Consider the following 16,940-nt stretch of genomic DNA (forward strand, 5'->3'; position numbering starts at 1 on the left):
GCATCCTCCAGTGCTTTAACACTGAGCTCTTTCACTCATCTCTTATATGGTTTTGTCATTGTACTGGGTACCAGGAGAGACTGATCACTTTGCCAGGGACCCTATATAAATGATCTCACAGTGTTTGCGGGCAAAACATAAGAACATAAGAAATAGGAGCAGGAGTAGGCCTTATGGCCACTCGAGCCTGCTCCGCCATTTAATATGATCATGGCTGATCCGATCATGGACTCCGGTCCACTTCCCTGCCCATTCCCCATAACCCCTTATTCCCTTATCAGTTAAGAAACTGTCTATCTCTGTCTTAAATGTATTCAATGACCCAGCTTCCACAGCTCTCTGAGGCAACGAATTCCACAGATTTACAACCCTTTGAAAGAAGAAATTCCTCCTCATCTCAGTTTTAAATGGCTGGCCCCTTATTCTAAGATTATGCCCCCTAGTTCTAGTCTCCCCTATCAGTGGAAACATCCTCTCTGCATCCATCTTGTCAAGCCCCCTCATAATCTTATACGTTTCGATAAGATCACCTCTCATTCTTCTGAATTCCAATGAGTAGAGGCCCAACCTACTCAACCTTTACTCATAAGTCAACCCCCTCATCTCCGGAATCAACCGAGTGAACCTTCTCTGAACTGCCTCCAAAGCAAGTATGTCCTTTGTGCCACAGCAACTGATAGCAACCAGGCACTGCCAATGTGAAACATCACAAGTCTGGTGCTGAAAGTCAGGCCTTCCAACAGTAAACTAGATGGGATACTTTCTGTGGATTTTGAGTAAGAGTCTCAAGCATTCTCACTGCATTCTCACTGCAAGTGTCGTCATGGGTGTAAGGTCCCATATGTTGTGTGAAAATGCTCTTTAAAAAAATGATATTTCTGAGTCTGCGTCCAAGTGCACTGGATTACGCAAGCACAGTGAATATTAGAAAATTGGGCACTCTGGACACACACGTGTAAAGGAAGTGGCTAAATTGACGGATATTCGCTGCACCCAGAAAAATCTCCCCTCAAATGTTTTCCTGCCATCAGCAGCAGCAAAACAGGTGTCAGAGCCCAGACATTAACCCTGTACCTACAAAATCCACATGCAGCTTCCTGACATCACACACAAAGTTTCCTGACAGCATACCCTGTATCTACAGACACCACACACACAGCTTTCAAACAGGCTACCTTGTAGCTGCAGACAGCTTCCAGATACCATACCCTGTACCTAAGGGCAGAACCCTGATAGCACACCCTGATCTGTTTAGTCCCCAGTCTCCTCAGTGCCCATTGCTCCCAAACCTATTTTATATTCAGCAACTGCATATAGTGACATCACTATTCCAGGCCAGGATGGGTATGATTGGTGAATTCCCTCATCAATCCCATCTGGAGGCCGCACTGCTGTGAGTGACTGGGATTGATTTTACGTGCATAGTTTGTACTATGTTACTATCCTCCACTCACTGCATTTTGCTGGAGAAATTACCCTGCTTTTATCGGGAGACGTTGCTATAGTTTCGGTCATGAGTTCTGTTTGGTGTAGTTTGTAGAGACTTAGAAAATAGACTCTGCGACTTGTTTGCTGTAGTGCGGCGTTTAAATAGATTCTGTTTGCAGTTTGCTGTGTACATATACTTTGTTTGCTGTAAAATAGACTGCCATAAGTCCCGTCCTGCCGCCAACTCATTGGCTGACAGTGATGTCAATAGACAGTCTGATATCCAGCCCACTCTTGAGCCAATCTGTACCCAGCCATTCAGTACAACTGCTCCTCAATGTGTTTGGCTACCTATTCTCCAGACTATGTATGGGTATTTAGCCCCTCACTTAGCTTGTAAGGATGAGTAAAGTTAATGTGATTTGCCTGTTGCAGGCAAGCAGCATGAAGGATTTCAGCCCGTGATTGTGACCCTAATAGTGGAGCTCACAATTCACAAGCATATTAATAATACAGGTGCAACGTTTCGAATCCAGAACTCCGAAAACTGGAATTGTCCGAAAACCGGACATTTTGCACATCCCAGATGGAGTCATCCGGAATTATTGTTCGTACACCGGACATTTGTGAGGCGGCCAACAGTGTGGTGATTCAATTTGGTAGGAGGCTACTTACCAGACTATTGATTTTCTTGTTGGAAATCTGGAAAAACCAAAAAAAACGGCACGGTCTCATAGAAACATAGAAACATAGAAAATAGGTGCAGGAGCAGGCCATTCAGCCCTTCTAGCCTGCACCGCCATTCAACGAGTTCATGGCTGAACATGAAACTTCAGTACCCACTTCCTGCTTTCACGCCATACCCCTTGATCCCCCGAGTACTAAGGACTTCATCTAACTCCCTTTTGAATATATTTAGTGAATTGGCCTCAACTACTTCCTGTGGTAGAGAATTCCACAGGTTCACCACTCTCTGGGTGAAGAAGTTTCTCCTTATCTCGGTCCTAAATGGCTTACCCCTTATCCTTAGACTGTGACCCCTGCTTCTGGACTTCCCCAACATTGGGAACATTCTTCCTGCATCCAACCTGTCCAAACCCGTCAGAATTTTAAACGTTTCTATGAGGTCCCCTCTCACTCTTCTGAACTCCAGTGAATACAAGCCCAGTTGATTCAGTCTTTCTTGATAGGTCAGTCCCACCATCCCGGGAATCAGTCTGGTGAATCTTCGCTGCACTCCCTCAACAGCAAGTATGTCCTTCCTCAAGTTAGGAGACCAAAACTGTACACAATACTCCAGGTGTGGCCTCACCAAAGCCCTGTACAACTGTAGCAACACCTCCCTGCCCCTGTACTCAAATCCCCTCGCTATGAAGGCCAACATGCCATTTGCTTTCTTAACCGCCTGCTGTACCTGCATGCCAACCTTCAATGACTGATGTACCATGACACCCAGGTCTCGTTGCACCTTCCCTTTTCCTAATCTGTCACCATTCAGATAATAGTCTGTCTCTCTGTTTTTACCACCAAAGTGGATAACCTCACATTTATCCACATTATACTTCATCTGCCACGCATTTGCCCACTCACCTAACCTATCCAAGTCACTCTGTAGCCTCATAGCATCCTCCTCGCAGCTCACACTGCCACCCAACTTAGTGTCATCCGCAAATTTGGAGATACTACATTTAATCCCTTCGTCTAAATCATTAATGTATAATGTAAACAGCTGGGGCCCCAGCACAGAACCCTGCGGTACCCCACTAGTCACTGCCTGCCATTCCGAAAAGTACCCATTTACTCCTACTCTTTGCTTCCTGTCTGACAACCAGTTCTCAATCCACGTCAGCACACTACCCCCAATCCCATGTGCTTTAACTTTGCACATTAATCTCCTGTGTGGGACCTTGTCGAAAGCCTTCTGAAAGTCCAAATACACCACATCAACTGGTACTCCTTTGTCCACTTTATTGGAAACATCCTCAAAAAATTCCAGAAGATTTGTCAAGCATGATCTCCCTTTTACAAATCCATGCTGACTTGGACCTATCATGTCACCATTTTCCAAATGCGCTGCTATGACATCCTTAATAATTGATTCCATCATTTTACCCACTACTGAGGTCAGGCTGACCGGTCTATAATTCCCTGCTTTCTCTCTCCCTCCTTTTTTAAAAAGTGGGGTTACATTGGCTACCCTCCACTCGATAGGAACTGATCCAGAGTCAATGGAATGTTGGAAAATGACTGTCAATGCATCCGCTATTTCCAAGGCCACCTCCTTAAGTACTCTGGGATGCAGTCCATCAGGCCCTGGGGATTTATCGGCCTTCAATCCCATCAATTTCCCCAACACAATTTCCCGACTAATAAAGATTTCCCTCAGTTCCTCCTCTTTAATAGACCCTCTGACCACTTTTATATCCGGAAGGTTGTTTGTGTCCTCCTTAGTGAATACTGAACCAAAGTACTTGTTCAATTGGTCTGCCATTTCTTTGTTCCCCGTTATGACTTCCCCTGATTCTGACTGCAGGGGACCTACGTTTGTTTTTACTAACCTCTTTCTCTTTACATACCTATAGAAACTTTTGCAATCCGCCTTAATGTTCCCTGCAAGCTTCTTCTCGTACTCCATTTTCCCTGCCCTAATCAAACCCTTTGTCCTCCTCTGCTGAGTTCTAAATTTCTCCCAGTCCTCAGGTTCGCTGCTATTTCTGGCCAATTTGTATGCCACTTCCTTGGCTTTAATACTATCCCTGTCTCGGTCCGGAGGATTCCGGATTTCAGACATGTACCTGTATCTATAGAAACACAGTTCTGTTTTCAGCCTATATATGTAAAGGTGTAGGTTTGGTTGCAGCTTCTGGCACTAACTTCCATTTTATCATTTCATCTATACAGAAAAAGTATTAATCATACCAAGTGTTTTCACTCTGTGCAGAGATTATCAGTGGTCCCTCGTCACCAGCTGATGTCACACTGACTAAAATATAGTGGAGACAGCAACTTGATTGGATTCTAGAAACAGAGTATACTGAGGAACTTTCTGTGTATTAATAGCTTTCTTGCATTCCCTTGGAACACATAAATCTGTCTAATATCTGTGAAATGTACGCAACAACGGGTGTGTGAACGCAAGCTGTAGTGATGGTGAGCTGCTAATCATCTCTGCGCAGCTATATCTTAGTAAAGAAAGCTGCAGTAGGATACTGTGTTATAGAAATTCTTTAACACCTGCCTTCTCCTTTTAAACATTCATTAGAGCTGAAAATGTCTGACTGAACAAAGCTAGATTTTATCTTCCTATGTAACACTGATCATTGATCTCTGTTAAATTGTAGGAGTTGATCCGCCTAGTTTTACAGCGGGAGCTGGTATATTTCTGTATTGAATGATGTGTGCACTTTATTGGATTGAGGTTCTCTAATGGTTTGAAGCATGCTTCTATTTAATGGTGTTCCATTTTCTGTTTCTTCTGTTAATAGAATACCTTGGACTGCATGCAGGTACACAGCACCACATCTGTCCCCGTCTCTTTAGCATGTAGACCTGTGTGTGTGTGTGTGTGTGTGTTTGAGGAATCCTCTGTGCAGCTTTCCACATAATAAATCCTTGCAATAAATTGGAGCACCTTGCTTATCTGAACGTGTCATCACTGCACTTACAAAATGAGAAACAGTATATTATGTAAATCTCTTTGGTTTATCAGTGTTTGAGAGGCTCTGTGTGGTTTTCATTTTTGTACCTTTAATATATTAGAGCAGAACTGTAGTACAGGGTGTATCATCTCTTTACTGAATGCAAGTCATTTCCTTTCCCTTCCCAATAATCGCCTTTTCCTGTTAAACAATAATCATCTCAGTTCAAAAATCTGCATAAATGGTTGTAGAAGCCAACAAAGCAAAGGTGTCTTCTTACATTGATTTGTTTCCTGACTTTGCCTGTATTAAAAGCAGTTTACGTTTCTCTGTGCTACTGATATCACTGACAGACTTGTTGAAAATAGGGTAGCTCCATGGTATATTAAGGCACAAATCCTCAAGTGTCTCACAGCTCTCTGAATCAGGGTTTAAGCATCACTCCAGCACATGAGTGCATAATCTGTGCTGACACTATGCAGTGCAATTCAATCATCAGCAAAGTGATGGAAGGGATCATCAACAGTGCTATCAAGTGGTACTCTTTCCCGCCCCCACACCCACCCCCCCGCCAAAAAAAAAACTGCTCCTGATGCTCAGTTTGGGTTCCGCCAGGACCACTCTGCTCCAGACCTCATTACAACCTTGGTCCAAACTTGGACAAAAGAGCTGAATTCCAGAGGTGAGAGTGACCTCCCTTGACATCAAAACAGAAGTTGACCAAATGTGGCATCAAGGACTAGTAAAATTGAAGTCAGTGAGAATTAAGGGGTAAACTCTTCACTGGCTGGAGTCACACCTAGCACAAAGGAAGATGTTTGTGGTTGTTGGAGACTAATCATCTCAGCCTGAGGATATCACTGCAGTAGTTCCTCAGAGAAGTGTCCTAGGCCCAACAATCTTCGGCTGCTTCATGAATGACCTTCCCTCCATCATAAGGTCAGAAGTGGGGATGTTCACTGATGATTGCGCAGTGTTCAGTTACATTCACAACTCCTCAGATAATGAAGCAGTTTGTGCCTGCATGCAGCAAGACCTGGACAACCTTCAGGCTTGGGCTGATAAGTGGCAAGTAATATTCGCGCCATGCAAGTGCCAGGCAATGACCATTTCCAATAAGAGAAAGTCTAACCACTTCTACTTCACATTCAATGGCATTACCATCGTCAAATCCCCCACCATTAACATCCTGGTGGTCACCATTGACCAGAAACTATACTAGACCAGCCACATAAATACTGTGGCTACAAGAGCAGGTCAGAGGCTGAGTATTCTGCGGCAAGTGACTCACCTGTTGATTTCCCAAAGCCTTTCCACCATTTACAAGGCACAAATCAGGAGCGTGATGGAAAACTCTCCACTTGCCTGGATGAGTGCAGCTCCAACAACACTCAAGCAGCTCAACGCCACCCAGGACAAACCAGCCTGTTTGATTGGCACCCCATCCACGACCTTAAACATTCACTCCCTCCACCAACAGCCTGCATGTCTGCAGTGTGTACCATCTACAAGATGCACTAAGGATTCATCGATAGGTTCTCCCAAACCCGCGATCTCTACCATCTAGAAGGACAAGGGCAGCAGGTGCATGGGAACACCATCACCTCCGAGTTCCCCTCCAAGACACATGCCATCCAAACTTGGAAATATTTGGCCTTTCATGCATTGTCGCTGGGTCAAAATCCTGGAACAACCTTCCTAACAGCAATATGGGAGTAGCTTCACCACACGGACTGCAGCGGTTCAAGAAGGCAGCTCACCACCACCTTCTAGAGGGCAATTAGGGATGGGCAATAAATTCTGACCTTGCCAACGACGCCCACATCCCATGAATGAATAATAAAAAAGTACTGAGAGAGTGCTACATTTACAATGGCACTGTATTTCAGAAGAGTCATTAAACCAGTGCACTGGCCAATATTCTTTTCTTAACCAACACTGCCAAAAGCAGATTAACTCGTCATTATCTCATTGCTTTTTATGGTGTCTTGAATGCAACATGGCTTCTGTTTGTCTATGTAACAACAATGACTGCACTAGCTGCACTTGCAATTAATTATATGTGAAACACTTTGGAATGCTCTGTGAGATACCATCAGGCACCAGAGGGATGATTCTGTGATCCCATGCTCCCATTGGGTACTGTGCTCATACGGAAAATTAGTGCTCCAGTGCTGAAGCACCATCTGTGACCCGCTCTCCCTGCTGGAAGTATGGGATCGCAGTATTATACCTTTATATGAATTAAAGTCTTTCGTTAGTGCTGTGAATGTATCTTTCTATATAATAGGGGCTGTATGAACAGTAAAGAGAATGCACCAACTCAACCAGTCTGAATGAAACCACATCTTGCAGCTAAATGCATTGAAAAAACAGGCCTGTGTTGTTTGATTTTAAATTAAATTTCTCCCTTCACCTCTCCAGGCTGTTGTCCACGTAAACTGGGAATTATAGCAGCAGCAGCATATCGATCACATGGGGTTCAGTGTGTGTGTCAGTAACATCAGGATCACAGCATGAATCAGTAAACAAGGGATCAGAGTGGTGTCAGTAATACGGGGATCAGAGGTTTTATCAGTAACATGGGGATCGGAGCATAGATCAATAATAGAGGGATCAGAGTGATATCAGTCACATGGGGTCGGAGTGCATCTCAGTCAGACAAGGATCAGAGCAGGCATCAGAAGAATTTGCTTTGACACAACATTTAAATCAAAGTTTAAATGAAGAAAATATTCTATGTAGTTACTGTACTTGGTGAATTTAGAGATCTTTTCCTTCCATTCATGCAGAACATTATAGGATGGATTAAACATTTCTGTCAGCATTTACATTACAGGCGTGGAACTTTTCATCAGAATTACGGATTTACGTGCACAGTGTGAAATGGTCATTTCTCTTACAGATGTTGTATTTGCAGCATTATCTGTTTTTATTTCAGATTTCCAGCTTTACAGGTTTCATATTTGCATTGCACACCTTATTCTTGTCCCTTTTTATTCCAGTAGCTAGTGTAGAAAGTGCTAGTTGTAATCGTTTCCTCACTGCAATAATAGTCCTGGTCAGCAATGGAAAATGTGACTAATAATGGAAGAACGGTGAGGAATGGGCATTAACCAGTTATAAGCAGCAGTGAAGGTTGCCATCCTTTGCCAAGTCCAAGGCAAGACGCAAGATGGTTATAGGGCAGGGTTTGAAGGGGCAACAGTGCTGGATTTCTGGGTACAGGGTAGGTGGGTGGGGTGGGCAGAGGGGCATCGTGGCTGCAGAAGGATGAAGGGTGATCTTATAGAAACATTTAAAATAATGAAAGGGATAGACAAGATAGAGGCGGAGAGATTGTTTCCACTGGTCAGGGAGACTAGAACTAGGGGGCACAGCCTCAAAATACGGGGGAGCCAATTTAAAACCGAGTTGAGAATGAATTTCTTCTCCCAGATGGTTGTGAATCTGTGGAATTCTCTGCCCAAGGAAGCAGTTGAGGCTAGCTCATTGAATGTATTTAAGTCACAGATAGATAGATTTTTAACCAATAAGGGAATTAAGGGTTACGGGGAGCGGGCGGGGAAGTGGAGCTGAGTCCACGGCCAGATCAGCCATGATCTTATTGAATGGTGGAGCAGGCTCGAGGGACTAGATGGCCTACTCCTGTTCCTAATTCTTATGTTCTTATCTTCTTATCTTCTTATTTGTTTTGCTGCTCATCAAAATACATCGAAAGCCTAAAAAATAAATTAATACCTCCATGTCACGAGAAAACCAGCCACCAAAAAAAAATCATTTTTTTAACCATCACTCATGGCTCATTGGTAGCACACTCGCTTCTGAGTTAAAGGCCGTGAAGCTGAATACATAATCTGAATTTTAGGGAGTACTGCTCTGTCGGAAGTGCCATCTTTCGATAAGACGTTCAACGGATGTTAATCTGCCCTCCCAGATGAATGTAAAAGATCCCATTGCACTATTTCAAAGAAGAGCAGGGAAGTCCTGGCCAACATTCTTTCTTCAACCAATGTCACTAAAACAGATTACCTGGTCATTTATCTCATTGCTGTTCATGGGACATTACTGTGTGCAAATTGGCTGTTGTGTGTTTGCCTAGATTTCAACAGTGACTACACTATATGCATATTTCTGTAAAGTATCACACACCATGCCAGCAGTACTAAGGACTAAGTGACACAGAGCCTATGTTTCTGATTATAGTGATGTAGCACAAGATTAGATTGGTGATTCATGTGTTGCAGTTCAGAGTTACCATACAATGAGTGCAGTCAGTGCTGCTGGAACAGAGTCATTCTCATCTTTTCCACCAGGCAAGGGTGCGGGATCTAGAAGAGAAATGTCGGAGTCAGAGCACGCAGTTCAGCCTTCTCTCCCAGGAATTGGAGCACTTCCGCCTGCAAGCAGGGAATATCGACTTGCTAACCAACACCCTTGTAAACACTGATACACCTGGATTGCTCTCCCATAGCCAGCCTCAGTTCCTGAATGGAGTGGAATCACCAGTGGAAAAAGGTAACAGTAAGAGAGAGCCAAACCTTCCAAAGCATGTGTAACAGGGACCAATTGAGGTATTGAATGTTCTCTTGCACAAACTCCTATGGGAAGCAGAGCTACAATCTAATCTCAGGCACAGTAACTTGACAAGTCCCCCTTGGTCTTGTCCTGACATTACTGTGGAGCTATACTAAGGGCTTGAATGCTAGGGTGAAGGATGTTACTGACTTATGGCATCAGAGGCATGGGGGAAGATTTATTTAACATTTCCTGGCATGTTGGTGATTTGGGCCTGATCAGACCATTGTGATTTTCTTGGTGTTATCCCCTACAGTTTTCACACACAGCCCATTTGTCCTGGTTGTGAGTGAGATGAGAAAATCATAACCACAACACTTCCATGTTCAACTCACAGGAAATGTACTCCCTAAAGAACAAGATGGGAATTGCTAGATTCCACCCCTCTTCCCCCCACCAGAATCTTGTGCAGTGTTAGTCTCCCTTTTAAACTGGTAGCTCTTTTCGGCACTGAGATTCGACATACCTACAAAAGAAACGTTAGGGGTAAGGAATGGTCATTCAGCCTATTGAAGCCCATCCCACTTTAACTTTAACATCAAAGTCCAATCTTCTGCTACAGTAACTCTCATTAGAGCCCATCCATCTGATACATTATCTTTCCTATCAAAGTCCATTCTTCTGGTACATTAAGTCTCCCCTCATGGATTGTAATTGTACTTTAAATAACCCCAATGTTTCTGCCTCTCTTATCTTGCTTGGCAGATATATTTGAGTACAAAGATTTTTTCTGAATATCCATTTTAAATTTACTTCTCACTTAATTCCATTTTATATTCTCTGGTCCCACTTTCTCTGCGTATTGAAGTCTAAAAAACCTCCAAATACTCAATTAGTACCATTTAATATTTATATATTTCAGTTAGATCCCAATGTTAAATGATGTAAAGCAATACATTCAAATTTTATATATAACAGTGCTGCTTCCACAAAGCATTTCATAAGGTGGGCAAGCCTGAAGCGGTCATAATCCTGACATTAACTGTTCCCCTATTGTGCCACACGCACACACTACCCATACCCCTATATTGCCACTCACAGTACTCACTCCCTATCGTGCCATTAAAAGTAACTTCTCTAGAGTGCCACTCACATTACCTATTCTCTATAGTCCCACTTACATTAGCCTTTCTCCTATAGTGCCGCTCACCGTACCTATTTCCTGCAGTGTCACTCACATTGCCTGGTATTCTACAGGACCACTGCCATTACCATTCTGCTTTGTCCACTCTCACAGTTATATATCTGATAGCTTTATTGAGATAATTGCATTACTAAATTGGATAGAATAAGTTGGTTGTCATTAGAAGGGCAAACTTCATTTGGTATTACGGAGCTCCCTAACTCACAGCACTTGCTACTGTAGCACTCCCAGAGCAGCAAACACTGTCCACTGTAACACAAAATTTGATCTGCTGACCTTCCCTCATAGTAGAAGCTGCTAACATTTTGAAAGCTTCCAAGGATGTGCGCTCCAGCACAGGTCAAGGTTACTGATGCAATGAGTCACATCTTTTCTATAGTGATTACCTATTGTGATAAGTTTGGTTCAATAGCTCAGTGTGTTCCAAACTCCTTCGGTCTTTCATAGTCCTTGTCACAATTTACCATACCTTTCAATTTGGTGTCATCAGCAAATTGCAAAATCTTTTTATGTCATTATAATTCGCTTCTTTCTGGTCAAGTACTGAGTCACGACTTTTCTTTTTCCTTCTCTCATCTTACAATGGTCCTAATTGCATTTAATTTCATATTTTTAAATATTCCCCAACTTTTATATCAGATACTTATTCTGCTTCATTCCCCAGAATCAGATATTAAGTAATACTTCCTTCCTTGTTGGAGTAGCAACATATTGACTGAGAAAACTGCCCTGAACACATGGAAATAAATCTCCCCTTTCTCACCACAAACATTTTCTCCATCCAGTCTATTTTTGGATAATTAAAATCTCCTACAATTATAACAATGGTGCGAATCTTTAATTTCTCTGCTAATTTCATCCTCAATTTCCTTTTAAACTATTTGATGGTATATCATATACTCTAGTTTCCTACATTACAACAGTGACTACACTTCAAAAAAGCACTTCATTGGCTGTAAAGCATTTTGGAACATCCAGTGGTCGTGAATGGCGCTATATAAATGCAAGTCTTCTTTCTAGTAATCTGATTGCTCCCTTGTTATTACTCAGCTAAATCTATATCACTGGTTTGGACCACTTTTCTGTTTGAATCTTCCGTTCCAGTGCTACGATATTGGGCTCAATTTTCCCCAATTATCTGCGCTGTTTTTTTTGGCCTGCGCCGTTTTTTTTGGAGTAAATTAAAATCTCCAAGTTTCCCAAAAGTTTCTGCGCTAGCGTAATTCACTTAAGTAGGATTTTTTTTAGGCTACAATTTTTTTTTTACCTCATTGGGGGCGTAACTTGCCACCGATGCCAATTCTGGCCATTTAAGCAAGTTTGGCCAGCTCCGATTTACTCCAATTTTTCTAAGGACAGCGTATGTGACCACTCTGGAAAAACCTTCTGGGCAGTTAACAAAATTGGCGCAGGTAAGAGAATCAGCGCAGCAGATGAGGTTCCACGGCCCGGACAGCAGCAACAGAGAGGTGGTGGGGGGGGGGTGGAGGTGAGAGAGGGGAGAGCGGGGGGGGGGGGGGGGTAGGCCTTTCGGCCAGGGTTAGGAGCAGCAACCGGCAGGGGAGGGAAGCCTTTTGGCCAGGGTTAGGAGCGGCACCCGGGAGGTGGGAGGCCCTTCGGCCAGGTCTAGCAGCAGCAATCGGGAGAGGGGAGGCCTTTTGGCCAGGGCTAGGAGCGGCACCGAGAGGGAAGGGAAGCCTTTCGACCAGGGTTGGGAGCGGGCACCGGGCATTACCCTGGCAACCCGATCTTTTTGGTGTAGATCTTAGGCTCCACCCCCAAAGCTAAAGGACAGGCTAGGCGGCGCCAAAATCAACAATTCAAATGGGGAAAGTTGGATGATTTTTTTTGCCGTAGTTGGACCCCAAAAGAATGGGCGGAACTCTTCAAGTACGCCAAAAAACGGCTTTGGGGAACATTTAGCCCATTATCCTGTTGCCCAGAGCCATTTAAAAAAAACCCTACATCACCCATCCTCAAAAAATTCACCCCGGACTCTCCGTTCTTTGAAATGATCATCCCTTTTCCAACTTTCCTTTTCTCACATAACCTTTTCTCACCTCCCAAATCTGTGCCCATCTTTCCAATCAACTTTCCGATTCTGGCACTGAAACAAGCTGAGTGTCTGCCCTATATCCTCAATCACAAAGACTGCCTACTTCCGCTTCCATTACATTGTCTACCTCCATCCCTGCCTTACCTCTCATCTGTAGCTGAAACTCTCATCCATGCACTTGTCACCTCCAGCCTCGACTATTCCAATTCTCTCCTCGCCGGCCTACTCCCCTCCGCCCCTGGTAATGTTTATCTTATTTGAAACTGTGCTGGCACTATCCTATCCCACATCAAGTCCCAATCACCCATCACCCCTGTCCTTGCTGAGCCATATTGGCTCCTGGTGCCCAATGCCTTAAATTTAAAATTTTTATCCTCAAGTTTGCATCCCATCATGGCCGTGACTCTCTCTATCTGTAGCCTCCTCCAGCCTTGCAACTGCTCCTGAACTTTTATTCCTCTAATTCTGACATTTTGTGCATCTCCCCTTTTGCCCCATCATTCAGTGACTTTAGCTTTCTAGGTGCCATGCAATGGCATTCCTCCTGAAACCTCTCCACCTCTGCAGTTCTCTCTGCTCCTGACAACCCACCTCTTTGACAAAACCCTTTGTCATCCTTTCTAATATTGCCGCCTTTGACTTGGCATCCATTTTTTGTCTTCTTTTGCCTGTATGAATAGCATTAGGATGTTTTTCTGTGTTAAAGGTGCAATATAAATGCAAGTTGTTGTTATATCCCCACTTTGTTTCCCTTTCCTAGTATCATTACCTCGCATCTGTCCACATTGAAAGACATTTGTCCACATTTACATAAAAACATAAGAAACAGAAGCAGGAGTAGGCCTTATGGCCCTTCGAGCCTGCTCCGCCATTCAATAAGATCATGGCTGATGTGATCTTGGCCTCAACTCCACTTCGCTGCCCGCTCCTTGTAGCCCTTGACTCCATTATCTCAAAAATCTGTCTATCTTCACCTTAAGTATATTCAATGACCCAGTCTCCACCACTCTCGGGTAGAGAATTCCATAGATTCATAACCCTCCGAGAGAAGAAATTCCTCCTCATTTCCATTTTAAATGGCTGACCCCTTTTTCTGAATTTAATTACATTTGTCCACATTTAATGACATTTGTCCACACTTGGTGGCATTTGTCCACATTAAATGCAATTGTCACTCTTTCACACACCTTCCCAACCTATCTAGATGCCTTTGTATTTGGTTTGCCTACTGCCTGTTATTTGAACCCCTTCCTCATTTTGGTATTATCTGCAATCCTAGCTTATTTCTGTACCCTGCTACAAATCATTTTGTTTATAAACTGCAAACATCAAATGCCACAGCACTAATCCCTGTAGCACTCCATTAGTCACCCTTTGCCACCTCCATTCACAACCACCTTTTAGTCTGTCTCAACAGCTTGCTTCCTGGTCCATGCCTTTTTACCTTGCGAACTGATTGCTTGGGATGCACAGTATCAAAAGCCTTGCTGAAATCTAAATATATCTCCTTCACAGAACTTCCATTGTCAGAGGTCCATCATTTCCTTGAAGAACTATAGTAAATTTTCGAGGCAAGAAGTCCCACTCATAAATTCCGGCTTATTGATTCTTACACTGCCTGTGGGTTTCAATATTCCTTGTTTTACAATGGTCTTCTAATATCACCTCCTACAATGCACTGCTTAAACAATATTAATAATGTACCAGATACTCCCCACAGAGCATGATTACTACAATCTACTGGTTTTTATTTGCCTTTCCCTGCGCATTGCATTGCCCAGGATTGGGCAGACTTCAGCCAGAGGAGACAATGCAAGGAATGGCAACATTTCTCCTGTAGAGAAAGAGACTGCTACTTCATTGTGCCTACATTTATTTAAAGCTTATTTTCAAAAACAGACTAATTGTGCTGGATATTGCCAGTGGAATTGCTGCATTGATTGTCACCTGAGGAACACCCCTGCTTCAATATATTATTTTAGGACTGTCTGATTGCATCTGTTAAGTCAAATCCTTACAATAACCCTGGACAACAGACTTACAAACACAGGGCTATTGAATATGGTAGGGTTGGTGTGGACGGCTATTAGGTACATGGGGGAATTATCCCAATCATCTCTTTCGTTGGAATATATGTGTTCCCTGGATCACAAGGGTTTGCATCAATAACCACGTGCCAAAAGCCTTTTATGCTCTGTTATGAAAATTCTATTTTCTTTTAGATGCGGAAAGTGTTCCTCTGCCAGTTCCTCTGCCAGTTCCTGAGTCTGCTTCTCAGCCAGCTTCTCAGTCACCATGTCCAAAACAGGATGAGGAGAAGCAAGAAGAGCAGATTCCCAATGAGCCCCAGGCTCAAACAGTCACTGTCTCCCAGCAATCGGAGGAGACAGTAACAGAAGTTGGCTCCATCACCAGCAAAATAGGACCAGAATCTACCCAGAGCTCCAGCAAAGGAACTCCAAAAACAGAGTCAGCACGAAGCACTCCAAAGTCTTGTACAACTCCAGAGGTAAGTCACAATTAAATGAAGTGACAGGTTTAACTGTTTCACAGATTCACTTGTACCTTTTAGTTCAGTTTATGTAAAGGTCTTTCCCTTCCGTTGGATGCCCTGAACAACATTCCATCCCCAAGAAAGTGGACAATTCCTGGATTCTGGGGAGGTCCCAGCAGATTGGAAAACTGCAAATGTAATGCCCCTATTCAAAAAAGGAGGCAGACAAAAAGCAGCAAACTATAGACCAGTTAGCCTAGCAACTATGGTTGGGAAAATGTTGGAGTCCATTATTAAAGAAGCAGTAACAGGACATTTGAAAAAGCAAAATTTGGTCAGGCAGAGTCAGCATGGATTTATGAAGGGGAAGTCAAGTTTGACAAATTTGCTGGAATTCTTTGAGGATGTAATGAACAGGGTGGATAAAGGGGAACCAGTGGATGTGATGTATTTGGACTTCCAGAAGGCATTTGACAAGGTGCCACACAAAAGGTTACTGCACAAGATAAAAGTTCACGGGGTTGGGGGTAATATATTAGCATGGATAGAAGATTGGCTAACAAACAGAAAACAGAGAGTTGGGATAAATGGTTCATTCTCAGGTTGGCAATCAATAACGAGTGGGATGCCGCAAGGATCAGTGCTGGGACCCCAACTATTTACAATCTACATTAACGACTTGGAAGAAGGGACTAAGTGTAACGTAGCCAGGTTTGCTGAGATACAAAGATGGGAGGAAAAGCAATGTATAAGGAAGACATAAAAAAGCTGCAGAAGGACATGGACAGGCTAAGTGAGTGGGCAAAAATTTGGCAGATGGAGTATAATGTTGGAAAGTGTTTGGCAGAAAAAAAATCAAAGAGCAAGTTATTATTTAAATGGAGAAAGATTGCAAAGTGCTGCAGTACATCAAGACCTGGGGGGTACTTATGCATGAAACACAGAAGGATAATATGCAGGTACAGCAAGTGATCAGGAAGGCCAATGAAATCTTGGCCTTCATTGCAAAGGGGATGGAGCATAAAAGCAGGGAAGTCTTGTTGCAGCTGTACAGGGTATTGGTGAGGCCACACCTGGAATATTGCGTGCAGTTTTGGTTTCCATATTTACGAAAGGATATGCTTGCTTTGGAGGCAGTTCAGAGAAGGTTCACTCGGTTGATTCCGGGGATGAGGGGGTTGACTTATGAGGAAAGGTTGAGTAGGTTGGGCCTCTACTCATTGGAATTCAGAAGAATAAGAGGTGATCTTATCGAAACGTATAAGATTATGAGGAGGCTTGACAAGGTAGATGCAGAGAGGGTGTTTCTGGTGGTGGAGACTAGAACTAGAGAGCATGATCTTAGAATAAGGGGCCGCCCATTTAGAACTGAGATGAGAAATTTCTTCTCTCAGAGGGTTGTGAATCTATGGAATTCGCTGCCTTAGAGAGCTGTGGAAGGTAGGACATTGAATAAATTTAAGACAGAAATAGACAGTTTCTTAAACGATAAGGAGTTATGGGGAGCGGGCAGGGAAGTGGAGCTGAGTCCATGATCAGATGAGCCATGATCTTATTGAATGGCGGAGCAGGCTCGAGCGGCCGTATGGCCTACTCCTGCTC

The 16,940-nt window shown here is 43.4% G+C and overlaps 1 protein-coding gene across 4 annotated transcripts in view; it reads left to right on the plus strand.

Moving 5' to 3' along the window:
- The window catches only part of LOC139226454 (RIMS-binding protein 2-like), a 267,359-nt gene that overhangs the window by 164,798 nt on the left and 85,621 nt on the right, over nucleotides 1–16,940 (plus strand). For 3 of the 4 annotated variants that reach the window (XM_070857232.1, XM_070857233.1, XM_070857234.1), the window contains exons 12-14: nucleotides 4,914–4,934; nucleotides 9,383–9,584; nucleotides 15,067–15,353. In XM_070857232.1, coding sequence (XP_070713333.1) covers nucleotides 4,914–4,934; nucleotides 9,383–9,584; nucleotides 15,067–15,353 — 510 coding nt within the window. The remainder of the gene's footprint in view (nucleotides 1–4,913; nucleotides 4,935–9,382; nucleotides 9,585–15,066; nucleotides 15,354–16,940) is intronic. The other variant, XM_070857235.1, reaches the window with a different exon arrangement.

The sequence above is a fragment of the Pristiophorus japonicus genome, chromosome 16, assembly GCF_044704955.1.
Source record: "Pristiophorus japonicus isolate sPriJap1 chromosome 16, sPriJap1.hap1, whole genome shotgun sequence".
In the NCBI taxonomy this organism is placed as follows: domain Eukaryota; kingdom Metazoa; phylum Chordata; class Chondrichthyes; family Pristiophoridae; genus Pristiophorus; species Pristiophorus japonicus.